At 42.7% G+C, this 27538-nt stretch overlaps 2 protein-coding genes across 11 annotated transcripts in view; one reads left to right on the top strand and one right to left on the bottom strand.

Moving 5' to 3' along the window:
- Positions 1-1818: 1818 nt before the first annotated feature.
- LOC123997512 (inactive serine protease 35-like) lies at positions 1819-7861 on the top strand. Its single transcript, XM_046301835.1, has 2 exons — positions 1819-2087; positions 5312-7861. The coding sequence occupies exon 2, from the start codon at positions 5331-5333 to the stop codon at positions 6615-6617; it is 1287 nt and encodes a 428-aa protein (XP_046157791.1). The 5' UTR covers positions 1819-2087; positions 5312-5330; the 3' UTR covers positions 6618-7861.
- Positions 7738-27538, bottom strand: part of LOC123997511 (clathrin coat assembly protein AP180-like) — a 73271-nt gene continuing 53470 nt past the window's right edge. For 2 of the 10 annotated variants that reach the window (XM_046301825.1, XM_046301823.1), the window contains 19 exons: positions 26633-26645; positions 26321-26469; positions 25984-26060; positions 25311-25325; positions 24483-24671; positions 23571-23642; positions 22061-22372; positions 20711-20800; positions 20168-20248; positions 16891-17034; positions 14539-14613; positions 13279-13503; positions 12024-12221; positions 11905-11923; positions 11639-11732; positions 10966-11043; positions 10724-10837; positions 10283-10376; positions 7738-10068 (listed from right to left, as the gene is read on the bottom strand). In XM_046301825.1, the coding sequence (XP_046157781.1) occupies positions 10296-10376; positions 10724-10837; positions 10966-11043; positions 11639-11732; positions 11905-11923; positions 12024-12221; positions 13279-13503; positions 14539-14613; positions 16891-17034; positions 20168-20248; positions 20711-20800; positions 22061-22372; positions 23571-23642; positions 24483-24671; positions 25311-25325; positions 25984-26060; positions 26321-26469; positions 26633-26645 (2026 nt within the window). In that variant the 3' untranslated portion in view covers positions 7738-10068; positions 10283-10295. The remainder of the gene's footprint in view (positions 10069-10282; positions 10377-10723; positions 10838-10965; positions 11044-11638; positions 11733-11904; positions 11924-12023; positions 12222-13278; positions 13504-14538; positions 14614-16890; positions 17035-20167; positions 20249-20710; positions 20801-22060; positions 22373-23570; positions 23643-24482; positions 24672-25310; positions 25326-25983; positions 26061-26320; positions 26470-26632; positions 26646-27538) is intronic. The other 8 variants (XM_046301824.1, XM_046301828.1, XM_046301826.1 and 5 more) reach the window with 8 other exon arrangements.

Below are 27538 nucleotides of genomic sequence, written 5' to 3' on the forward strand. Positions count from 1 at the left end.
CACATCTTGTCAGTGGTTAGGAGCATTCCCTGAACAGTCTCTGAACTTCCTCTGCTACCTCAGGACACAGCATGCAGTCCTTTGTGTTATACACATGAAATAACAAACCACATTATTTGAATCTATCAGATTCTAGAGCAGTGACTTATGTAGCATTATATTCTACTGTTATTAGCAGGCTGCCATTGCATAGTTTCTGGAACTTTCCAGCCCTATCCAGCTTGCTCTCGCATGCTCAGTAGCCATGCCTCCAGATAGCATCTAGCCCTTGATCATGACTATTAGTTCCATTACATTATACATAAGAGTAATTGGACGAAGGCGTTTTCTGTAGGGGGAGAATTGTTAGGATCCTGACGCTCGGTCTGAACATTAACATGCATCGCTTGCAGTACAGTTTTGGAAGCATAAGAACACCATCTTTGATATCAGCGTGAAGTCATTTTCAAAAAAACAAAAGGTTCAATTGATACACAACTAGATAGGGTTAGTGTTACCACACGGCAATATCTCTGTTACATCGCTTGTTCCTGGAAAACCGACTGAAGACAAGAGGCAACCCCCTGTGCTAATTAACTATCTAACATGCTCTGAACACCTGTGTGTAAGCATAGCTCAGGAAGTGTAGCGGAAGTGTAGTTTCGTCAGATGGAGGCACCCAGAGCCTTGTGGATCTGTGCAAAACTGCCACAGTAAGTGTATATTTTTTCTTCTTTCTCGCTGATGAAAAGATAAGGGACATACGTTTTGAAAGCCGTATCACAAGCGATGATTATTGACTGTTCTAAACATTAAAACATAGTGTCGAGTTTGTATTTCACAAGGCAGTCGTGGGCAAAGGTTTGTGACTTTGTGAAAATCTGTATTTTTTTGGAGCTAACTTACTTGCCACTTATTTCATGTGTTTTCTTCCTTCACAGACTCCATATTTGGTCATATGATACATTTTGTGTATGGTTTCCTGGAAACAAGGGGTGGCTGAACTAACACTTTGGCTCAGCTTACCCCACTCTCCCCTACAGTGTTCTCTTCCAAACATGAATTTGTAATTCCACTCAATTCCACAGTAATCTGAATGTAATTTTATACATTCAGATTACTGTGAGCAAAGTTTGTTGAGTGAACAGTACATGGACAGTCAATTGTGGCAGAGTCAATTGTGGCAGAGGAGGCTGGTGGGAGGAGCTAGAGGAGGACGGCTCATTGTAGTGACTGGAATGGAATGAATGGAATGGAGTCAAACATGTGGTTTCCATATGTTTGATGTGATTGATACCTTTCCATTGATTCCATTCCAGTCTTTGCAATGAGCCTATCTTCATATAGCTCCTCCAACCAGCCTCCTCTGATTAGTGTGGGTAGTTCCCTTTGTCTTTACACGTGATGCATGTGTGGACAGACGCAGATCCAAGTGAAGCACATCCTCCCTATAAAACTGGAAACGAGCACCGATTAATTTGCTCTACATCCCGTTGGACAGTTAGCGTCACTATTCTAGGCATGTTTTCCTGAATAGTGCATACAGCGCAAAGACCCCCTGCCAGTGTGTTTATCACTTCATCGAGCACAGAGACAAGTGCAGCAGATGTGTGAGTTCAGACGGGCGACAATGAAAACAGTCTGCGAGGGCCATTCTGGGCTCCCTGGAACTAATTCCAGTCCCCGGTCAAATGAAAGCTCCATTGAATAAAGTGTACAAAATGACACTGAAATGTAATATGTATTTCATAGGGCGCGACAGCATCTCATGAGCGCGTTGCATAGACTGACAAATACTCACTCATTCAATCATTCCAGCCTTTTTAGCTGTACCGGCTGGTCACTCCCATGTAGGCCTATGTAAACAGATTTGTCGCAAGTGAAAAAATATTCTTTCTTCCCTCCTCCCTCTCTCAGCATCAAGCGCAGCCCGTACGGAGGGCTCTGGCTGCTGCGACTTTCTCTCAGCCTCTTTGGTGCAAATGCGATGAGGAGAAGGGAACTTTCGTCCACTGATAAGAAGACGTCTTAGATGCTATAGCAGTTTCTTTCTGGAAATAAAAAACTGATTTGCGGAATTGTCATATCAATCAATCGAATGAAAGCAGGTATGGAGTTAAAGAGCCTTTTGTTTATTTTGTTGATGAAGCCTCTTGGACAATGGGGCTCTCACTTCATTCTTTTCATAATACGGTTTTTGATATATTTTATTGATTTCTGGTGGTCTGGTTTGGTAATGGTGATATTGCAAAATTATATATTGATGGGAATTTTCTTTCGATTCTATTCATTACATGGCTAATATTGTTTTGGATTACGATTTTTGTCTGTTTGTCATTCGTTAAAATATTTTTTACTATCTAATTAGTCATTGAGACAACAATATGGATGGCATGCATGACAGTTTTTTTTTTTTTACATGAAAATGTGTTAGGTTAATTCATCAACCAATTTTATTTTATTGTTGTTTCGTTTTTAGGCTACAATCTTATATATATATATTTGTTTCCCCATAGAGTTCTTAAAAATAAAATATGTATATATAGTAACATAAAACAATTATTTATAACGCACATCATTTATTTAACCTTGAGATTAGAAACCTATTTTGTGAGGTTATTATGGATTTTTATATTATTCGACAACTCATGGCTTTATTGAAAACCAATAGTTGATCTCATGTTCCCTTTGCAAGATAGGTTTGTGAGTCTAAAGTTATTAGCAAAAACATATTTGCATCACAATTACTGAAGTTAGTGCTACTTTAGGACCCAGAGGACACCCTTGCTTGCAGTGATTTTTATTGTATCGACATTTTTCCACTTTGATTTTAGATTATATTTTCCCATAAAAATCCGAATTATGAACAAAAAAAATGAAATTAGCGCGCGAGAGAGATTGCATTCTAGCACCATCTTTTGGTGGCCGTGCGCGGGATTCTTTCGACCACGGGCTGGAGTGGAAAATAGTGTATGGGATGGAGTTTTAGAGATTATACTGTAATGGAAAATCACTCAGTTAAATGCAGGCCTTCTTTAACAGAAAATTATACTGGCAACGTATCAGTTTCCACTCTATCCTCAGTAATTTCACTTTTCTGTTGAATTTGTCTTCTTTCTTGATCTGGGAAAACATGTCTTGTTGGCCAGAAACCTGGGTCAAATTCCTGACATCCCATTTCTAATGCATTGAGTCATTCTAATGTCATGTTTTATATTCTACTTTGTTTTATTTCGGCATAAGGTTGGTTTGAAGATGTATGGCGTTGTGTACATCGCTATCCCATCCACAGTTGACCGATTTGATTTGTATACAAAAACTGAGGCCAATAAATCAGAATACTCAGGTGTCAAGACCTACCATTGACAGAACTGCATTAAGATTACATAACATGACATTACACATGCTATTCTGGGATAGGTCATGTGTGACCTTTGCCCTTACAGTAGTCATACCACTTGTCTGAAACAGGCAGGGCATATGGTTTGCTACATGAGGTGGAAGAAGGATAACTCCACTGTGAGAGGTGCGGTTGGATAATGCCAAACTGGCCTGTCCCCTGTAACCTATGGTTGGTGATGCAACAGCACATCCTTTGATGGGATTATTTCTTCATCCATCCACCGTGCAACGCCTGGCGGCTTTTCACTTTCACACTGCCTAGCATCTGATTGAATGGGAATGCAAGGAAGACACCTGGCCACCAACGCTCGCCCCTCCCTCACAGGCTCGGCCTCCAGCTGGAAGGTCAGATGTTAGCCAGTATGCCAAAGGCTATTAAGGCTCTTCGAACATGCGGGATGAATGTGGGGCGGGGCAGCAGAGTAGCCTAGTGGTTAGAGTGTTGGACTAGATAACCGAAAGGTTGCAAGTTCAAATCCCTGAGCTGACAAGGTACAAATCTGCCCCTGAACAAGAAAGTTAACTTACTGTTCCTAGGACATCATTGAAAATAAGAATTTGTTCTTAACTGACTTGCCTAGTTAAATAAAATAAAAATGTACTCCAATCAGTTAGTTTTTTCTCACTTTACCTCAATCCCACCCCAACATTGTTTGAAATGGTTGTTGGATTTGTACTACTGCAGTACTTCACTACAGCACTACTGCTTAGGCCCCTTTATGAAATGCACTGTAGCTCAAATGACTTCCCCTGTTCTATTCTCTGTATAGAATTGCGGTTGAGCTACGTCTACGCAACTGCTGACAAAGGGCTATTTCTCTGCTCAGTTGTGAAGTGATGGTCTGTTGAATGAATAAAATTCCCTGAATTCAAATTTCCTCCACAGCTATCAGCCCAGTTTGGGCCACAGTCTAACTCTCATCTTGTGTGATGTCATGTTGGCCTACGTCTTCAAACTGTGGGTGGAATGAAGCAGAGAACAGCATAGACTCAGAGAGAAACCAGATATGGCCATTATTGACAGCTAAAAGCTAACCATGTGGCTAAGCTCCAAGCCACCATCTCAGTACAGCCAGAGCCCCCGGGATGGTCCTCTCCTCCTCCTCTCTCCCTCACTGGCCACAGCCTCCACTCAGCCTCAGGCTCTCAAATCTCCTCTCAACCACACAGCTTCTATGTTAACTCAATGAAATGCTATGATTTCTTGAGAGACCGTTGGATATTCTGTTGGTTATATTTGAATCGTTTCCATATTAAGATGCTGCTACCCCTTCTTTTTGTTGATATGAGCATTTTAAAGATGGTTGTGTCCGTGAAAAAAAAAACTGTGCTAGTAAACAAGGAGTGCTCTGGTGTCTTTTGTTAGCCACAGACACAGCCCACTTTTTTGACAGCTTTTTTTCTCACTGCTCTGAATTTGGCAACTGTGAGACTTTCATTTTCTGGGTTACATTGCCCTCCTGTGGATGTGGCACGCTGGTGCTGGATGTATTTTGGGGAAGGGGGGTTTGAACTCATTTATCTTTGTCTGAGTATGTTTCTATCCAGAGTTAGACTTGTAAAATAATACCCTCCAAAATGAAATTCCATCCCATCCCAGCTGAAAAGTTTGACCAACAACAGATGGATACCTCAAACTGTAAATTGACAACAGGGTTTTCTGTAACAACCACATGAAAATGTGTTTTAGTAGAACGTTTTTACTAACCCACAGATTTGGTTGCCTATACTGCTTGTGTCTGTATGTTGAGAGAGTAGAGTAGCAAGCAAATTTTGGTCTCTTCCCATCTATTCTATTCAATAGAGACATATGAAGCCATTTAAAAAGCCCTTCATGCATGTTGACAAAGCATTGACAGCACACTGTCTTTTGCACCACAGCATTCTCTACCATCGCTTATAATGTGTCTTTCTCTCCTCTCCCCTCCAGAGCCAGGCCCATCTGTGCAATGGTCCCCGTACCCCTGTGTCTCCTGCTCTCAGTGACATTGCTGGCCGTGGTGGTGGCTGTGGAAGCCCATGAGGCCACAGGAGGAGATGATGAGTATACCTGGCCGCAGTGGAAGGTGCCACTGGTGAGGAACAGGAGGACGGTGGCCCTTAGCAGCCCCGGCTTCACAGCCAAACCTCAGGGAGAGCTGAATGGAACCTGTGGGATTGAGTGCCAGCGTCGCCTCCCCGACCCCTCTCTGGCTGACCTGGAGGAGTTCCTGTCCTATGAGACGGTGTACGAGAACGGAACGCGCACCCTGACCTCTGTGTCTGTGCAGGGCCTCAACGAGGTCAACGCTTGGCCTGCTGGGAACTCCTCCTCTTCCTCCAAGTCACGCCGCAGACGGGAGGTCTACGGCACAGACTCCCGCTTCAGCATCGCTGACAAGCAGTTCTCCACTAAGTACCCCTTCTCCACCTCCGTCAAGATCTCCACGGGCTGCTCTGGTGTCCTGTTATCCCCCAAACATGTCCTAACGGCCGCCCACTGCATCCACGATGGACAGGACTACGTGAGCGGAGCACAGAAGCTACGTGTGGGCGTCCTCAAGGAGAAATCCCGGCGTGGGAAAGGAGGGAAGGGGAAGAGAGGACGGGGTAAAGGCAAGAGGGGGAAAGAAGAAGACAAGGAAGAAAAAGAGAAAGAAGAGAAAGATGGAGGGAATGAGAGGAAAGGAAGGAAAGGGAAAGACAGAAAGAGCCGCAGTCGTCGCAGCGTAGAGGTCGAGAAGCCATCCTTCCGGTGGACCAGAGTGAAGCAGACCCAGGTCCCTAAAGGCTGGTTCAAAGGTGGGGCATCGGACGGTGTGGCGGCTGACTACGACTATGCCGTGCTGGAGCTGAAGAAGGCCCAGAAGGTCAAGCACATGGACCTGGGCGTCATCCCTTCGGTCAAGAAGCTGCCCGCCGGCAGAATCCACTTCTCAGGCTTTGACGACGACCGGCCCGGCAACTTGGTGTACCGCTTCTGCTCGGTGTCGGACGAGTCCAAAGACCTGCTGTATCAGTACTGTGATGCCAAGCCCGGCTCCAGCGGCTCCGGGGTCTACATCCGCCTCAAAGAGCCCGGCAAGAAGAAATGGAAGAGGAAGATCATCGGGGTGTTCTCGGGCCATCAGTGGGTGGATGTCAACGGCAATGGGACGCAGCAGGATTACAATGTGGCGGTGAGGATTACGCCCCTCAAGTATGCCCAGATCTGTTACTGGGTCCATGGGGACTCCAGCGAGTGCCGGGATGCCTGAGGGACACACAACATGCCACAACACCCCTCCACCCTCCTCCCTCCATCACCAACGAACCAGGGACCTTCCCGACTGCCTCTCCTCTGTCTTCTTCTATATTACCTCCTGTGCTTCCCACTGGCAACTGGCACCGATTGCCTCATCACAGCATTCATCACACACAAGCGGCCATACAGACTCACTGTTGTTGATTACAGGAACTCGTCAACAGAACAAAGAGAACTATGGCTGTTCTGCTTTGTCTAATTTATTTAATTATTAAAAAGCAAAATTTCTAGAAATGTATGAATATCATGATTATATATTGACAGGTCCTACTAGGTCTGTGTTTATGCTAATGGGTGTATTTTGACAGATTTTTAGGTTTGACCAATTTTGATGAAATGTTGTATATTCAGCTGTTTCAGGGGAGCGATGCTTGTTATTTCATATATTCCAGGCAGGTTAATGAACGCGGAGACGTTAACATTTTCAAATGTGTTCCCTTTTCTAGAAAAAGGAACAAGAAAGTTTGCATTGGCTTTGGTGAACGACCCAGAAAAAAGCTACATTTTTTTTCGGAGAAATTAACATTTGAGTATATTAAAGAGGTTATAACTGTCTTTTTTCCTAAATATTTTCTAAATCAACATACTGGTGTTTAAAAGAGTGTATATCTTGCTCTTTGAGTTTTCTGTAATGTCCCTTTTTGTAAAACTACCTTTTCTTATAAGAGTATGTTTCTATGACTAAATAGTGAAAGGTTCCAGAGGGATCCTGGATAAAACATGATTGTTTTCAGTCCTACCATTCGTTCTTTTTTTACTCTAGCAGTGCATTCAAATGTGGTTTCATTGCCATGCACATAAAAATGATGGTGCTTATTCAGAGACTTGGTGCTAATTTAATTAATATGAAAATGTACACTTTGGGGAGACCTATCGGAATATATTTTTGATAGCCTAGTACTGTAACTATGTATTTAATATGAGGCTACAAAGTGGGTTTGATGTAACAGAGCTTTCAGATTAAAAACATTATTTCAATATTCAGTTTCCCATAAGATTCATGTAATTTGAAGGGTAGTGGTGATGCCATAACGTTATTTGATGAAAACAATCATCATTCTAAAGGGTTCATGTTGATGAATCTTGTTTATTATGTGCCACAATTTATACGAGTTTGCCATTGATGACAAAATACATTAAATGAATAACATTTCACCATGACTGAAAAAACAACAATTAAACCAAGATTACAACTTGTATGTTGTGTTTACTTTACCGTGAGGAGAAGTGATGTATGTATGTATGTATGTATGTATGTATGTATGTATGTATGTATGTATGTATGTATGTATGTATGTATGTATGTATGTATGTATGTATGTATGTATGTATGTATGTATGTATGTATGTATGTATGTATGTATGTATGTATGTATGTATGTATGTATGTATCTATCTATGACACATCTATACATGTAGCCAGGGTCATGATCATTAGGCACCAAATGGAAGAAAACAGACTGAAACATGGAGGGACTACTTGGACCTGTCCAATAAGAAACAGTCATTTACATTTTAAAACGTTTTCAGTTGTGCGCCCTAATGAACACAACCCAAGTTAGGCCTATTGATGTCATTACAATGTCATGACAATTAGTGCACCAGATTAAAAATGCAATGTGTCCATGATCTGATCTATCAACATGAGAAAAAGATTGGCGATCATTAATGGGCGATTCTTTCCATCATTGAGTTTATTGCATCTCAAAGGGCTTACATGCACTGGGGAGGGGCATAGTAAATAATAATAATAAGATATTAAAAAATAAAATGTAACTCAATAATGAAAAAAAGCATGTTTTCCCATTTTTCAATCCATATTTTTTCTCACAACAATTGTCGAAACAGTCTTGCAATGACACAACAAATGATCTGTTATATCTGGGGCTGTACAGCACAGGACTGGTTTCACTGGATCTAAACAGCTGCCTAGATATACATGGAAGCCACACTGTTCAACAGTGTCCTCTTTTGACTGGGTATACACAGGCTCTCCTCTCCGCCCATGCTACCATGTACAATATTACTGATTCATTAACAATGGGGGAGGAAACGGAACAGAAATATGTAACAAATTCTGGGGTGGATGAATAGGGAGACAAGGATGCTTGTTTCTTCTCAAATACAAAAATAACACTACATATCCAGTACCTAACCGTGGTCTAGTTATAGTAATAATGATAATAATAAAGTACAAGCAATTATGAAAATCAAACAACAGACCACTGATGAGGACAGTGATAGGTCCATAGGGAGAGTGCCGCTGATACCAGGAAGTAGACTAACTGTACACAACTTGTTTTAGTGGTTTAACAAAAGACTGTTCTCCTCTGTATTGAGCTATGAGGTACTGGCAACATCTGGCTCCTGATATGCACTCTTTGACCTTTATCTTGAATAGGATTAGGAAAACACATTTTCTCTGTAAATAAGCGATAAGATACGATCTGTTGGTAAAAAATATCCGACAATGTTTTATAGCAGATTCGCAAACAATGTCAACAGAGAGAAAATACAAATAAAGCTGGACACGATGCGCAAAATCTAGAAAATAAATAAATAGAAAAATAAGCGCTGACAAAAAAACTAATAAATACACTGAACATCATTTTTAAAAAAATCATTGGATGGTCATTTAGGATTCAGGAGCCCGTACATGTTGCTTATTCATATTAATCATATATTCATATCATATTTGTTTCTAAATACGTTCAGAAGATGACGGGAAATAAGATAATGGTCACATGACTTGATGACTTGACAATTTGATATCAGATTCACATCAATATGCTCTTCCACAGACATACAGAGTAGAGACAGAATCCTTAAAGATTTGCCAGTGTAATGTATATACAACAACGAAGAAGAACTTCTGCAAACGACACATTGCACGTTTCATCCAAAAATGACAGGGCTGCTTTGCTTACCTCTCTTATCCAATCAGGGTGAGGCAGGGTGGAACCCCCTCCCCTCTTGAGTGATCAGAAGGCCAGTGCAGGGCCGAAGGTGGAGTTGAGGGTATCGAACAAACACGCATCCATCATTCAACTCAACACGCCAACACTACTGGAAAAAAGGATCTAAATACAAACAGCACATACGCCTTCAGCTTCCGCTCGGGTTTCTGCCTTGCTTTGATAGACATTTTTTTTGTAAATATGTTTTGTGTGGTTTTGTTTAGACAAAAGGTTACATCTAGTTAAGCACACACTTGGTTTTTCCTCACTAAGGTGTCACTTTCACAGTTTGTGCTACAACATTACACAGGGGGCTGGGATGGGGTGGGCTGGAGGAAGGGGATCTCCTATAGGTGAGTAGCTGAGGAGGGTCTCTGGTGTCCCAGGTTGTAGAGAACGCCGAAATAAGACAGGCGGCCAGAGGGCCCAGCTCCAGAAAAACAAGAGCTGGATGACAATAAGGAGAAAAACATACCCTAAGTTTGACCACTGACACATGGCTAGCATTAGCCTGGTCCCAGATCTCTTTGTGCTGTATAACCAACTCCTATAGTCATTGGCATGACAAGGATCATAAGTTGTCAAAACCACACACATAGATCTGAGACCAGGCAAGACAAGTATTACACCAAGATGACAGCGGAAAGTGCTGAACACACACCTGGTCTGGGGGATTACATTAAGTCCTTGAGGTTGAGGTCTGCCAGTGGGTCCTTGGGTTTTTTGCTCTGGGTGGCAGCAGGTCCTGAAGACAGCTGGAAAACAGAAAAACGAATTGAGTACCACTTCAAAAACATTGCCTTTAAAATATATTTATTTTGCTCATATAAGCCTCATAGCTTTCCCAATAGCAAGCCTGTGTTTACTTTGTGGAAAAGTCTTATGATGATGTTTTACACTTTGATTTTGGTCATCAGGAGACCACATGAAAACATGAATGTTGACATGCATCATTTTATGGGACTGTATCAAAAGTGGACTAATGAAGAATATATGAGTATATTTCCCCCTTAAATACGTTTATTACTGAAGGAGTAACAGGTGATTCTGTATACTTATGTGCACTCTACTGGGTGTGTGTGTGTGCATGCATGTGTGTTACCAGTGCCCCTGGTGCTGCAGCTCCTGGCAGGGGTGGTCTCATGGGTTGACCCATCATTGGCTGTCCCATCATCATGGGAGGCATCATGGGTACTCCAGATCCAGCTGCTGAGGCCTGGACAGAGATGGAAGGGGTTAATGGAATTGACCAATAACGACGTCCTGTCTTGAATAAGAACACTGAGCTCATTTATACGTTTAGCTGTCCATGTTGGTTTCTGGGCATCCAGTCCAGTATCTCACCATGCTAAAGCCAGGATGTGCTCCCATGGGCGGAGGGATGGCTCCAGGGGCACCAGGGGCTCCAGGGGCGGGGCCACCCTAGAAACAGGAAGTCAAGACATAAACAGTTCACAGCTCTATGACATAGAACCTCATTTCCATTCCTGAACAATCCTTTTCCAATTTCCAATACTTTTCCAACAGAAATGCTACACTCTCCAGGCTCTACAGAGTGTGGTGAAGACTGCCCAGTCCATCACTGGAGACTGACTCTCTTCACAGCTGCACCTAAGAGACTTTCACTCACTCACCCACCCTTACACACACACCTCGCACGTACGTACGCACGTACACATACACCTCATACGCACGCACACACACGCACAAACCCATGTACCATTGCCGCTACTATTTATCTAAGCTGCTCAACCATATCACTACTCACTCTAGCACATTTCATAGTCTACACTGTATATTCTTATTGTGTATATTTCCAAACATTACTATTTTTACAACTTTTTTTTGTATAAATGTGTATTGTACTGTTGAGGAGAGCTTTGCAAGTAAGCATTTCACTGTACAATTTACAACCTGTATCCTGTGCACATGACCAATAAACGTTGATTTGATTTCAATAATAAATGTCCCAATAACGGTTCTTTGCTAATATTGGGAGGCTTCTGGAGGCTTTTACCATCATAGGTCCAGGAGCGCCCCAGCTGGGAGGGGCTACCTGGGGGGTCCAGTTAGATCCTCCTGTCAGCTTCTTCTCATTCCACTGGTGGTCCCTATATGAGACACACATGACACCAAAGTTGTCATCAGCTAGCTGGAAGGTTTGGGAATACACACCAGATACCGCATGACTTTGATTGTTATTTAGGAAGCACACAAAGAAAAGGAGAACACGCACACGCACACACACGCGCAAGCACGAACACAAAGAAACTCCATACGTACTTTTTCTGAATCCCCAGATCTGCAAGAGAAGAAAACATAATTTCAGAACTCATTATTAAACTGACAAAAAAAACAGTAATCAGAACCATCAAGACTGTCCAGGTGTGATCAATACATGCCTCCAACCAGGTTTGCCAGGGAGGAGTCCAAGTCGCCCCCGATGGATGGCCGTTTAATAGCTGTGGCGCCTGTCATGCCAACCCCGACCGCGGGTGTAAACTTGATACTGACCCCACCACTGCCAGTGCTGCCCACACTACCCCCAGTGGACTGGGGCGTTATGGCTGGCATCAGTATGTCCCCTAATCCGCCAAACACTTAGAGGGAAAGGGTAGAAATAAGGGGAGTAAGATGTTAGTGACATGCAGCATGGATGAAAACCTATATAATCCATAATCTTCACAGAGGGGCAGATGTGAAATCATCACCATACAATTCATCACCACAACAATAGCCATTCAGGGCAGTACTCTGGTGTGCAATGCATGTACCGAGCAAGGCAGAAACAATATACACCTAATCTCGGTTAACGCAGAACAAAACTCTTGCGGAATTTGGTACCTTTTATGTCTACGTAGTCTGTCCACGAGAGATCAATATATACCCACTGTAAGGCCTTCACTACCACAGAATCTGAACATTCAAGTCTATAACTGTGTTTCAATGTGGTTTTAGACCACCACAGTGCCAGCAGCGCAGCTTCAAAGAGCACTATGTTGAATTGAGGGTAGAATCTGGCAAATGTTACAAATGGGAGTAATACATACATTACATTGTCTCATATGTGAGACAAACATATTGAAACATGCAAAAAGGGAATATTTTTTTAAAATGGGGAACGTCTCAAAACAGCACATACTGCAAAGTACTAGCGGGAGAAAGTCTTGTGAACTCACCAATTACGCAGTAGCAGAAAGCAATGACCCAACAGTGACAGAGAGAGGGGGGGGGGCAGAAAGAGACAAGGGCAGAGTGGGCAAGAGGAGGGGATTGAATGGGTGGACAAAGAAAGGATGTGAGGCGAGAAATGTGGAAAGGTAGTATGTGACAGGGAGAGAGAACATAGAGAACGCGAGGACAGAGGGAGGTAGAGGGAGACCAACATAGAGAGAAAGAAGGAGTTGAAATAGGATGGGGAGCACAGTAGTAAGTAAGCATTGGCATGTGCGCATGTGAGACAAGAGAGAGTGAGAGTGAGAGTGAGAGAGAGAGGCACTGTTAAGGAATTAAACCGTCAGCAGTGGTGACCGTTGAGCCCTCAGCATTACATAATAAGGACAGCGGCGGTGGAGCGTGGCAGTGTCAGTCATGCATGCAGAACACACACACACACTTCCCTCAGGATATATTCATGGGGCAGACTGTGTCCCCTACCTGATGCATCAAAGCCACCAGAGGGTGCTGCTGCGGCCGGCACTGTGTCTGCAGCTGCTGGTGTGGCGGGCATTAGTGGGGGTAGGGAGCCGAGGGTGTCGAAGCCACACTCCAGCAAGTCATTCTGGGCTGAGACAGGAGCCAGAGTAGGGGCGAGGGCCGGGGCCAAAGCGGGGGCCAAAGGAGCAGGGGCTGCCGTGGGAGCCAGGCTAGGAGACATCAGTCCTGGAAGTGGGGAACCATTTGAATGAGTATTATATACGGTGATAATGATTTTCATTTCCATTGATTTAAGTTACATTGTGTCATGGTATTCAATATTAACATACTGTACATGCAGTATGAATCACAAACGGCAGATGTCTTAGAGTAGGGGCTCCCAACCCTTCTCCTGGAGAACCACAGTCCTTGCAAGCTTTTACTACAACCCTTCTCCTGGAGAACCACAGTCCTTGCAAGCTTTTACTACAACCCTTCTCCTGGAGAACCACAGTCCTTGCAAGTTTTTACTTACAACCCTTCTCCTGGAGAACCACAGTCCTTGCAAGTTTTTACTACAACCCTTCTCCTGGAGAACCACAGTCCTTGCAAGTTTTTACTACAACCCTTCTCCTGGAGAACCACAGTCCTGCAAGCTTTTACTACAACCCTTCTCCTGGAGAACCACAGTCCTTGCAAGTTTTTACTACAACCCTTCTCCTGGAGAACCACAGTCCTGCAAGCTTTTACTACAACCCTTCTCCTGGAGAACCACAGTCCTTGCAAGCTTTTACTACAACCCTTCTCCTGGAGAACCACAGTCCTTGCAAGCTTTTACTACAACCCTTCTCCTGGAGAACCACAGTCCTTGCAAGCTTTTACTACAACCCTTCTCCTGGAGAACCACAGTCCTTGCAAGCTTTTACTACAATCCTTCTCCTGGAGAACCACAGTCCTTGCAAGCTTTTACTACAACCCTTCTCCTGGAGAACCACAGTCCTTGCAAGCTTTTACTACAACCCTTCTGCTGGAGAACCACAGTCCTTGCAAGCTTTTACTACAACCCTTCTCCTGGAGAACCACAGTCCTTGCAAGCTTTTACTACAACCCTTCTCATGGAGAACCACAGTCCTTGCAAGCTTTTACTACAACCCTAATCCAGCTCACTTTATTTGACTAATTAGCTGCTCACCGGGACATTGATTATGGTGTGTTACAGCTGGGTTAAAGCTAAAGTGTGTGTGTGTGTGTGTGTGTGTGCGTGTGTGTGTGTGTGCGTACCACCCAACAGATCCTCTCCTGGTCCCCCGGGGGCAGCGGGCGTAGTGTCCAACAGAGCAGGACAACTGAATGTGTCTATAGAGTGATAGCCAGCCAGCCATCGGGAACGCAGCATGAGGGTAAAGAACAGTTAGTTAGCCATGAGCCAGGAAGGGGGGAGGATACAAATAGGCAGTGAGACAGTAAACCAGAAAATGTAATCTGTTTCTAGTTACCTGTCCAAAATTGTAATGAGTAACGCAACTTTTGGATTACCCAAACTCAGTAATGTAATCTGATTACATTCCATTACTTTTAGATTACTTTCCCCTTAAGAGGCATTACATAGCTGGCCATATATGGGTTGTTACAATATATGGATGTTTTACTTTATGGTTTGGTTATGTGGGCTTATTCTTACCCATTGTGTTCTACTACATATAATAATACAATTAAATTATATCTTTACATTAAAAACCAAAGTCTATCAGAATTCCAGTCATTCCAATAAATGTTATACCCCTTGATCTTCAAGAATAGCACTTGGAAATATGGAAGTATAGATTAATTGTTTTACCTGAGCATAGCCCCAAAACTAAGGATGTATTAGCCAGCCCTATTCTTTTCTTTATGATTTTGTTGTCATGGAGGATTGGGTTCATTGATTCCAGTTAAAAAATAAATGCTGCGCTCATGGAATGGCATGCTTTGCCAAGAATGTACAAAGCTCTCATCAAGGCAAAGGGTGGCTCCTTCTTTTTGGTTATTACATGATTCCTTATGTGTTATTTCATAGTTTTGATGTCTTCATTATTATTCTACAGTGTAGAAAATAGTACAAATAAAGAAAAACCCTTGAATGAGTAGGTGTGTCCAAACTCTTGACTGGTACTGTTTATAATTTATAAGTCCAAAAATAGATGTAGAAACTACAGATCACCCCTTTAAGTCTATTCAAAAGTGTGTGAGTTTGAGCATGTGTCCATTAGGCCTATGGATTTTTTTTTAGCAGCATGAATTAGATTGAGCTATAAAAGCCCCACTTTTATTCAATAGGCTGGGATCTGCACTATGCAGCAAGTTGAAGATCGCATTTTTCACTGGCTGTCCACTGGTTTCAAACACAATGATTGATAGGCAGTTTAAACTTCTTGAATTCAACCGTTATTGGGTTCAAATACACATTTAGATTTCGGAACAGCCATCCGCAACAACCACAATCCGTAACGCGCAAATAGCTAAATGAGAGAGCAGCAGTGTGATTCACAACGTTATGTAGATATCAATAATAAGTGATATCCGTATCCCCGTAGACTACACCACTACTGTCATCCTTACCTCCAAGCGTTGATTCAAATTGGATAATCTTTCGGATGCCGACAGCTGTCGCACCATTGGAATATTTAGCTTGGACGGTAGCCTACAAAAGCCTATTTCTGCTCTTTTCCCGCGATCCATCGAACACATTTTCTATGTCATCATAGGGTTCTCTGACTTGTGGTCAGACTCAGGTGGAACAAATTTAAATTTGAGCCTTTTTTCAATGCTGATTTGACTGTCATTGAGCAAACAGAGAAGTGTCAAATATTTTTTTTTCCGCAAACATCCTTTCTGAATTTAAAAGTCATCCTCGAAGTAATCATTTAGTTTTACAAAAGTATTGGTATTCTGATTACAATATTTTAGCTGGTAACGTAACAGATTACAGTTACCATTTTTTGTAATCCCTTACATTTAATCCGTTACTCCACAACCCTACAGTAAACACAAGCGCGTGCAAGCACACACACACACCTCTAAGTACCATGCAATTGCAAGAGGGTAGAATTTCCGTCCCAACCTGTGTATGAACTCAAAACACTCTGCACATCAAAACATCGCAACGCAAGAAACCATAATAGCACTGACCCAGAAAATCCAAAGGTGTTTCTTGGTGCGAGCGACAGTATTTGTAGGTTTCAGGGCGGGTGACGTCTCTACACGATGGCTGCTACTAACGCATTCACAGCTAACTAACAAGCAATGCTACGTTAGCTACATAATCCAAAAGCAGTTGCAGAAGAAAACTTCTGGGATATACTGCTACACCAAACACATGACACTACCTCTCTCCTAGATCAATACTTATTAGGGGTCTTATTACCCTGGCTACGAAGATACTTACACATGAACAGCTCTCCACATACAAATATCCTTCACACCTAATAGCTATATTTAACAATGGAGAAATGGCAATAAAAAAATCACTGTAAACAAAGTACACAAGACGAGTAGATGAACAGAGTATGGAAATGGTCAGATGTTCCTCAGCGTGAGTCAAATTAACCCATGAAGGTGTTCAGGAAGTGGTGGATTTCGTGGTACAGTACGCACCCAGCAGATCAATGACAGGTGCAGGTGCAGAGGGCTCAGGTTTGGGAGGAGAGACCGTTGCAGGGGCAGGAGCTGGAGCTGGTGTCGGGGCTTGAGCTGGAGTTGGAGCCACTGCTTGTGCTGGAGCCATAGCAGAGAATGCATCTACAGAATGAGAGAGGAGAGTATTGCACCACAATTTGAAAAATCTGCATTATATAGAGTAGCAGTCAAAAGTATGGACACACCTACTCATTCAAGTTTTTTATTTTTTATTAAAAACGATTTTCTACATTGTAGAATAATAGTGAAGACATCAAAACTAGGAAATAACACATATGGAATCATATGTCGTTTCTCTTTCTTATTTGAGCTATTATTGAAATTATATGATTATAGATTTTGTTGTCACCGAGGACTGAATGGGCTTATTGATTTGAGGTTTTTTTTTTTAAATGCTGTGCTCATGGAATGGCATGCTTTGCCAAGAGTGTGCAAAGCTGTCATCAAGGCAAAGGCTGGCTACTTTGAAGAATCTTAAATATAATATATATATATATTACACGTTTTTGGTTACTACATGATTCCATATGTGTTATTTCATAGTTTAATGTCTTCACTATTATTCTACAATGTTGAAAATAGTAAAAATAAAAATAAAACTTGAATGAGTAGGTGTGTCCATACTTTTGAGTGGTACTATATATACAGTTGAAGTTGGAAGTTCACATACACTTAGGTTGGAGTCATTAAAACTTGTTTTTCAACCGCTCTACAAATGTCTTGTTAACAAACTATAGTTTTGGCAAGTCAGTCAGGACATCTACTTTGTGCATGACAGAAGTAATTTTTCCAACAATTGTTTACAGACAGATTATTTCACATATAATTCACTGTATCACAATTCCAGTGGGTCAGAAGTTTACATACACTAAGTTGACTGTGCCTTTAAACAGATTGGAAAATTCCAAAAAATGATGTCCTGGCTTTAGAAGCTTCTGATAGGGCTAATTGACATCATTTGAATCAATTGGAGGTGGACCTGTGGATGTATTTCAAGGCCTACCTTCAAACTCAGTGCCTCTTTGTTTGACATCATGGGAAAATCAAAAGAAATCAGCCAAGACCTCAGAAAAAGAATTGTAGACATCCACAAGTCTGGTTCATCCTTGGGAGCAATTTCCAAACACCTTAAGGTACCACGTTCATCTGTACAAACAATAGTAGGCGAGTATAAACACCATGTGACCACGCAGCCGTCATACCGCTCAGGAAGGAGACGCGTTCTGTCTCCTAGAGATGAACGTACTTTGGTGTGAAAAGTGCAAATCAATCCCAGAACAACAGCAAAGGACCTTGTGAAGATGCTGGAGGAAACAGGTACAAAAGTGTCGATATCCACAGCAAAACGAGTCCTATATCGACATAAGCTGAAAGGTCACTCAGCAAAGAAGAAGCCACAGCTCCAAAACCACCATAAAAAGCCAGATTACGGTTTGCAACTGCACATGGGGACAAAGATTGAACTTTTTGAAGAAATGTCCTCTGGTCTGATGAAACAAAAATATAACTGTTTGGCCATAATGACCATCGTTATGTTTGGAGGAAAAAGGGGAGGATTGCAAGCTGAAGAACACCATCCTAACTGTGAAGCACAGGGGTGGCAGCATCATGTTGTGGGGGTGCTTTGCTACTTCACAAAATAGATGGCATCATGAGGTAGGAAAATTATCTGGATATATTGAAGGAACATGTCATGTATTGTATTGTCATGTCTTGTCCCTGTGCTTTCTCTTCTCTTCGTTTCCCCCTGCTGGTCGTATTAGGTTTCTTTCTCTCTCTTTATCCCTCTCTCTCTCTATCGTTCCGTTCCTGCTTCCAGCTGTTCCTCATTCTCCTAACGACCTCGTTTACTCTTTCACACCTGTCCCCTATTTTGCCCTCTGATTAAGTCTCTATTTCTCTCTCTGTTTCTGCTTCTGTCCTTGTCAGATTCTTGTTTGCTTTGCCTTTGTTCCGTCCTGTTGTATTCTGCCTCGTCATCAGATACTGCGTGTGAGCAGGTGTCTCTATCCTCTACGGCCTGCGCCTACCCGAAGGGACCTGCAGTCTGTTGCCGCTAGCCCTGCAACTCTCCTCAACAACTAGAAGGGGGACTCTCCTGTTAAACTAAAGGATTTGTGTTTTCCCTGTTTGGACTTCCCCTGTAATGATTGAGGATTTATGTTTTCCCTGTTTGGACATTAAAAGACTCTGTTTCTGTTATATCGCTTTTGGGTCCTCACTCACCTGCATAACAGAACATCTCAAGACATCAGTCAGGAAGTTAAAGCTTGGTCACAAATGGGTCTTCCAAATGGACAATGACCACAAGCAAACTTCCAAAGTTGTGGCAAAATGGCTGAAGGACAACAAAATCAAGGTATTGGAGTGACCATCACAAAGACCTGACCCCGTCTTATAGAAAATGTGTGGGCAGAACTGAAAAAGCTTGTGCGAGCAAGAAGGCATACAAACCTGATTCAGTTACACCAGCTCTGTCTGGAGGAATGGGCCAAAATTCACCCAACTTATTGTGGGAAGCTTGTGGAAGGCTACCTGAAACTTTTGACCCGAGTTAAACAATTTAAAGGCAATGCTACCAAATTCTAATTGAGTGTATGTAAACTTCTGACCCACTGGGAATGTGATGAAAGAAATAAAAGCTGAAATAAATCATTCTCTCTACTATTATTCTGACATTTCACATTTTTTAAATAAAGTGGTGATCCTAACTGAACTAAGACAGGCAATTTTTACTAGGATTAAATGTCAGGAATAGTGAAAAGCTGAGATTAAATGTTTTTGGATAAAATGTATGTAAAACTTCCAACTTCAACTGTATCATCTACAGTAAATATGTTTATGCATCCTTACTACGCATAATTGTTTGGTTTTTGCTGTTTACACTGTGCATAATGGTATGTGGATTTGTGTAAATTATTTTTCTATATATTCTGTCTGTATATTCTGTTTATTGTGGCAGCACCATTTCACCACGTCAGATTCCTGGTGCATGTAAATGTTCTTGTCAATTTATTTATTCTGTTTCATCTGATCACAAAAAAAGAAAAAGTTCCGGTCACTTCCTGAAGAGATACATTGATTGACAGGCTGACAGGGAAGTGCTTGTACGTCAGAAAATGACTTGTACCACTGTATGCTGTAGTCATGCAGGCAGAGTTGGAGATACAGGAAGTAGGCCCATAGATGATCATGAATTGAGGTCAGCTAAGAGTGAGCAGATAGTGTAACTCACCAGTCACACCAGACAAGAGGTCTTCATCAGCATTGGCCTCGGGAGGCAAAGGAGAGGGCCCACGAGAGATAGTGGGGAGATCTTCCAGGGAAACACCCGAGGAAGAAGGTAGAGGAAGCAGGAAGAGTGAAGTAGAAGAGCACAGAGGAGCATTAGCATAACATAGAGAGTGAAAGCAGTGGTAGGAGTTACTGTTATTAAGCCAGTGGGTCCAGGGTTGGGATCAGTTCGAAGTCAGTCAATACAGGAAGTAAAATGAAATGACGATTTAATTGAAAATACATTTTATTACTTCTCAATAAACAGAAAAAAAGAAGCTACTTGTCTTAAACAATTGACCAATTTTGAATGTTAAATTGAAATCACTTCCTGAATTGACTGAGTACAAATTCAAATTGACCCAACCCTGGATTGGGTGCATGCACAAGTCGCATACCACTATGGGGACAAACCAAGACGTGTGGTAAAACAGATGGATGAGGAGGAAGGACAGAAGAGATGAAGAAGAGGTTCCAAAAAAAGAAAGCAATCCACATCCTGTACCTGCCCCAAATAGGTCTACGCTAGGAGTAACAGCAGCATCAGCTTTTTCTGCGGTAGGGCTTTTCTCAGGAATAGAATCAAACATAGAATCTATAAACAAGGACACACAGTTACATTCAGTTTACAATCTATGCAGCATGAGTTAAGAGGGAAAGGGAGAAAAGCAACAACAACAACAACAACACATTTTTTAAAGGACATTAAAGTAGCGTAACACTTTATAAGTGCTTATTCATGAAAGTTGTTACAAAGTGTTACTGATTACTCTTTATTTAAAAAATACTTGCAAACTATTTATTGTAAACAAAGGAAAATATGAACTCAAATCAGGTGAAAGATAAAAATGAAGATTGGCTCAAATGAAGGGTGTTGATATCTACAACCTTGGTCAGAAGTTGGAGGTGAAGAAAGCAAAGGTTGTCGTGCAGGCACACTGCAGTTAGAGTGACCATAACAACTAGGTAGAGTTCAGTAAGGCACACATTATCAAACACTTTTGCAGCGGGAAATGAAAGTGTGTTTTTTTATTTAACGCGTTCAGGTAATACCTCCGCGTTTCACTCCTTTTCAAATCATTTTCTCCCTCCCCATCACAACTCTGCTCACTCCCCTCTAGCTTTGACTGACTATAATAGTTCATGATAGAGGTTGGCTTGAAATCACAACATGTTGAGCCACCCCTATGAACGCAACCAGTTGACAGGCCAATATCTGGTGCTGACAGGTTACTTAATCAATGCCTCTGGAAGCCAATACAACAAAGATTTACTGACAACTGAAAAAGGTTTGTTCTGTAACAGCCTGCAAGTATAATGCTTCAAAACCTGGTATAAGCATGTCCGAGGCTTTATAATGTGTAATAATAAGCCCTATGTCAAGCTATGTTTTGTCTCATATTTCAACTGACTCAAACTGACTGATCATTATGAAATGAAGACATTATGAGGGGCTCATAGTCATGCTCATGTCATCTTACATCGTAAAGTGGTGCAGTTAGTTTCAATAGTTGTAGTATACCATTAGAAGGCATCCGGTTTTGAGATCTGTGTATTTACTCATAGTCTGCACAGGAATGATGCAGATAATAACCGTCATTTGATAGATCCTTATAATGTACCCATCATCATACCCATTTCTTTTCTCATTTGCAGGGGTGGTCAAAATGTGTGATTCACTCAATGCCTGTGACTTAAATCAAACGAATCAAACGGATAATGACAGACAAAAAAAACATAGCCATAATTCCAAAAATGTAGGGAAAGTTACTGTGTCATCGTCATTATCATCACCATCGTCATCATTGTCATAGTGCAGAGCAATGCAGTGTGCAAAGTAGAATGTGCACTTTACCACCAAAGAGGTCGAGAGTGGGGACGGCAGGGGTGGGGGCGGCTGCAGACTCAGTGGTGGTAGTGGAGGGAGCGGGGGCGGCTGCAGACTCAGTGGTGGTAGTGGAGGGAGCGGGGGCGGCTGCAGACTCAGTGGTGGTAGTGGAGGGAGCGGGGGCGGCAGCAGGGGGCTCGATGGGGGCGACAATGATCGGCACTGCACTAGAGGTGGGGCTGGCTGCTTCTGGGGCAGCCAGCGTGTTATCGAACTTCATAGCAAAGAGGTCCATCTCTGGAGCCAAGTTCGCACTCCCCTCCGATGGAGCGAAGGGGTCTTCAGGAGGGGGGAGGAAGGAGGATGGGGGTTAGGGGGTTTAAGGGATATGACCAGAAAAGGGAGGATGGGAAGAGAGTAGGGGGAGTTGAGAGTTTGTTAAAACAACAAACATAGTAAAATACATATTATTGTGAGTCTAGAGGAGCTTCCATCATGAGGGTTAGTGGGAAGTAAAGAAGAGACACCATTAACTTTATACTACAGCCCCAGGTTAGAATACTCACTGTCTCACACTCAGACTCATTAAAGGGAATGGGCTACAGCTGGTTTTGGTAAATACTGTAATTACATATACAGGCCACAGAGGATGATGTCTCGTGGTTATATTAGAACTAGTACATACACATGGAAGCAGAATCACACCAAAACAAACACAATTAATACAATTTTGGCATGAATCTGCTTCCACACTGATAAGTTCTGTGTACATAGAATCCAAATACATGATAAAGGCGCAGAATAAAGATAATATAGAAAAATGTGCATAATTCAACATAAAACTGTCCTACTATTCGTTGCCATAAGCCCAAAGCTCCCAACACACACGGTAATGGAGCCGTGTGAATTACACACACTGTACTTTTGGACACCTACAGTCACAGCGGTCGATTAATACTTACACATTCAGGCCAAAGAGAGAAACAAAACAGGGTAAATAAAGATGGTCAGTTAGTATGATTAGTAAGTGGCATCATTTATATGAAATATAAACAATTTTAGGATTTGGCCGAAAATTATACAACTGTATTTTACTCGAGTATTCATCACCAGGTGAATATTACGAGCTGAGGGAAGCAGGGGGACTGTTCTGAAGCAGGGCTGAGTGGTGGAGGGGTAGAGAGGGGGGCCGAGGCTTGAGCCCCCAATAGTGGGGTTAGGGTCAGGACGGTAGGCCCCAATGCAATGTTTCAGATGATTTACTACTGTCCCATATGGTAGCGGAAGCAGCTTGGAGTTACCCAAGCTTCAGGATCTCACACACACACACACACTCTTGCACAAACACACACACGTGTGTTGGAAGAGTGCACACACACACACACACACACACACACACACACACACACACACACACACACACACACACACACACACACACACACACACACACACACACACACACACACACACACACACACACACACACACACACACACACACACACACACACACACTGAGCAGTGTTATCACCCACCAGATCCGGCACATGCATCAGCAGCAGGCGCCCTGCTGGGCGGGCCGTCACCTGGGGAGGGTGCAAACGCGTCTGGGGTACCGGACATGAGTGGAGGGGACAGTGGACACAAACCACAATGCAACACCCAGAGAAAAACAGGGGGAGGCAGGAGAAACAGAGATGAGGAGGTAAATAAAGAGCAGGAGAATAGAGAGAATGAGAGAAACAGAAAGATGAGCGATCAGCATTAGAAGAAAACAGAGAATACAAGATGTATTGCTGAAATTGCTGATCTTATTAGTATCATATGAATGGGGCCTGTACTTTCCCGGCTGCATAAAGCTGCATTCAGTGTCCACAATGTTTGTACACGCTGGGAAAGTGAAGAGATAACATGATGCTATCATAAGCTTGTGCTGTGTGACAGGAAATGCCATGCTCAGCGATGGGCAAAGCAACATCTCTCTTTGACAGAGGCTGTTTTCCATTGAAAAGAGGGCCACACTTTGCTATACATTTTTTATAGGGGATTTAATTCTGTATATCTACTATTAGATATGTGAGCGAAAAGAGGAGATATGACGAGTATGGGCTACAATTTCTACTGTTCTCCATACAGTGCAGAGCAAAAACTTCCTCACCTGCTTGCTGTCTTAGATAAATAATTGATTGATTGATGTAGTGCACAAATAATGAATAATCTGTCAAGCTAATCATTATTTAGCGAGATGGAACATTTGGAAATTAGTGTCCTTATTAGTATTTTTGTTAAGGTGTATGTAGAGTGTATACTGAAACTCATAAATGTGAGAGTGTGAAAACCAGGTGGTGTAACTACATGTGAGCATGTCAGAGATTGCTCCAAACAAGCAGACAGCTGCTGTGTAGTCTGCCATGATGATTCCTCCCATGAGGCTGACCCCCACTGACCTCCGAACAGATCCATGTCTGAGGCGGTAGTGGCGGGCACGGGCAGCACCACCACGGGGGCCACAGAGGGCGCGGCGGGGCCATCCGTATGGGCCACCGTGGGCGTGGAAGCTGGACCGGCTGCAGCATCAGCAGCAGCAACAGCGGCTGGCTCAGAGGTGCTAGTGGGATCAGGCGGGGTATCTAAACCTACAACCCCCCATCCATCCCCACCCATGCCCACCACAATCACGGCAGGATAGAGGAACAGGAGGGAATATAACAGGGAGAGATAAGTAGAGAGATTGTGTTGAGAAAAAGACGATAAGTGTAAGATATGTCAAAGAGAACAGTGGTAATAGAGAAGTGTTTGGAGAGGAGTGTGTTACACCCTGAGAGGCATTGTTAGAGATCACAGAGCAAGAATACGAAGAAGGCTGCTACCTATATATGCTGATCCTCTCAGATCCTAGGTCTACAGCTGGAGTCATGCACTGAAAGCCCAGTGAGCCACAGGTACAATGGTCACGTTCCAGGCCGACTACATTGCAGTACATCATTGCATCAACTTATGGTTGTGTGAAACGTCATTGACTGCGCAGTCGGTATCAGATTGCTAAATCGTATGATATGGGTAGCTGATGATGTGGTTAGTTGATATGTTAAACACCTTTCCAGATGTTGTGAGATCTAGTAGGCGTCGGCAATGCAGTCAGCCTGGAATGTGGCTAAAGCCTCCAGATAGATGTTAATCATAACTTGAGGTGTAAATCCTAGCAGTTCTCATGCTCTGCGGTGGATGGGAGCTGTGTAAAGAATGTAAAGAACAGTATGTTCCTCAGTACTCACCGCCACCAAGCAGATCTGTACAAGACAATGAGAGCGAGAGTGAGAGAGAAAGTGAGAGAGAGAGAGAGAGAGAGAGAGAGAGAGAGAGAGAGAGAGAGAGAGAGAGAGAGAGAGAGAGAGAGAGAGAGAGAGAGCAAAGAGGAGACGTGAGTGAGGGATTACATACAGAGAATATAAACAGAAATGCCAAACAGGGTCAATATCTGACTACCATACCACATGAACACTGTACTTCTGATTTTGCAACTGCCATCTTTTTTTTAAACACTCCCAAGGAAAAAGTGTTATATGAGTAAGAGGCCCTTAAAGCGATTTCAATCTGCAAAGGGGCCAGGTTTGAATATCTGCTAATATTAGTACTTCCCTTGAGTAAGGGTGGAGAGGAGGGTGTAGGTAGAAAGCATGAAAGAGAGCAGGGTGAAATTCATTAGGCACCAAACGGAAGAAAACTAACTTAAACAGGGAGGGAAGTGGGCCTGCAATGAGAAACTCATTTATGTTTATATAAATGAGCGTGACATACATGTACACTTATCATGTTTATACATATATATACACATACACACACACATATATATATATATATATATATATATATATATATATATATATATATATATATTGTGTGCCATAAAGGACGCAAACCAGATATAAAATGTATTAAAGGACTTACCTCCCCATGACGAGATAGAGGCTGCTGCTCCACCTGCTGATGGGGAGGCTGACAATGGATCCAAGTCTAGCAGAGCACTGCAGATAGAGTGAGAGAAAGAGAGGGGGAGATAGAAAGAGAGTAACAGAGAGAGAGAGCGAGGAAGAGACAAGAGACAAAATGAATGAAGATGAAAGGAGAGGCGAAGGAGAGACAGGAAGAAGGAAAAACAGAAGACAAAACGGTTTAATGCAAACTGGAGATTGGAGACTGTAGATTGTACAACATAGCACATTGTTAAAGCTAGAGTGGCACCTGAAGTGGCCAATCTCAGAGCCCACAGCAGATGGGCACCTACTTGTTGGAGTCCTTGAAGGTGGGTGCCGCCGTGGGTCTGGCAGGTGGTCCAGGGCGGGCAGGAGCAACTGGAGTAGCAGCAGCTGCAGGGGCCGCTTGAGCTTTTGTAGGCGTGGCGGCTGCGGCCGGGGAGCCATTTGCTTCACACTCCTGTCAGATGGGGGGTTAGCCTCATTAGTCAGTTACCATGGCTACGCACCACAGTTACAGAGACAGAATGAACACACTTCCAATTATTGTCAAATTGTCGGCAGTTGTCAAAAGGATTTGTTGAGGTGCAGAGACAGAGTAAAATAAGGGGTAGCTGACTCACCTTGGTTGGTGACCTGCAAAATGATACAATAAGAACGAGTTAAAGCCATCATAGCATCACCAGATGATATGCATGGTGAAGCACAAGGGCTGTTATTGAGCTGTGTCAAAGTGACAGCTAAAATAAGCGCTGTTGTTTGGGTGGCAGAGAGCAGGCATTTCCAGGCAATTCCATTGTGAAAACATACACTCTTAGAAAAGAATAGCTGTCTAGAATCAATAACGGTTATTTGGCTGTCCCCATCGGGGAACCCTTTGAAGAACCCTTTTGGATCCAGGTAGAAGCCTTTTGGGTTCCATGTAGAACCCTTATCACAGAATGTTCTACATGGAACCCAAAAAGGGTTCTCCTATGGGGACAGCCAAAGTACCCTTATGGAAGCCTTTTTTCTAAGAGTGTCCTGCATCTGTAGAGTTTAGATTTGCAACACTGAATAAAACAAAATTAAGTCACTCCTTTGCACAAAGCTTTTCATTCTTATTTTCCAGACATAACAAACCCATGTTTTGCAATGACATGCATCAAAAGGGTTGAAGAGTTGAGTGGATCCCAATAACATGACAATGAAGTTAATGTGAACAATGAAGAGCTAAGACACCAGATTCACGTCATATTTTTTTTAACTATGCAAAGTGAATCTTGGGTAAGTCCCGAGTCAGCTGTCAAAGTGCATAGTAATATGGAGAGAGAGGCAAAACTCAGGAGAGACACTGAAAAATCACAACCATGCCAAATGCACATAAATTCTATAGAATCCCATTTGAACTTCACAACACTGCGAAACATGACTTTAAACTGGAGGTTCAAATGTCAATTCCATAGAATCCTCCTGTGAATGTCACAAAACAAATGGGGATTTTTTTTTTTTTTTACAGTTTCATTCACTTCAATACAAGACAACAGCAA

Source organism: Oncorhynchus gorbuscha, linkage group LG15 (assembly GCF_021184085.1).
Source record: "Oncorhynchus gorbuscha isolate QuinsamMale2020 ecotype Even-year linkage group LG15, OgorEven_v1.0, whole genome shotgun sequence".
In the NCBI taxonomy this organism is placed as follows: domain Eukaryota; kingdom Metazoa; phylum Chordata; class Actinopteri; order Salmoniformes; family Salmonidae; genus Oncorhynchus; species Oncorhynchus gorbuscha.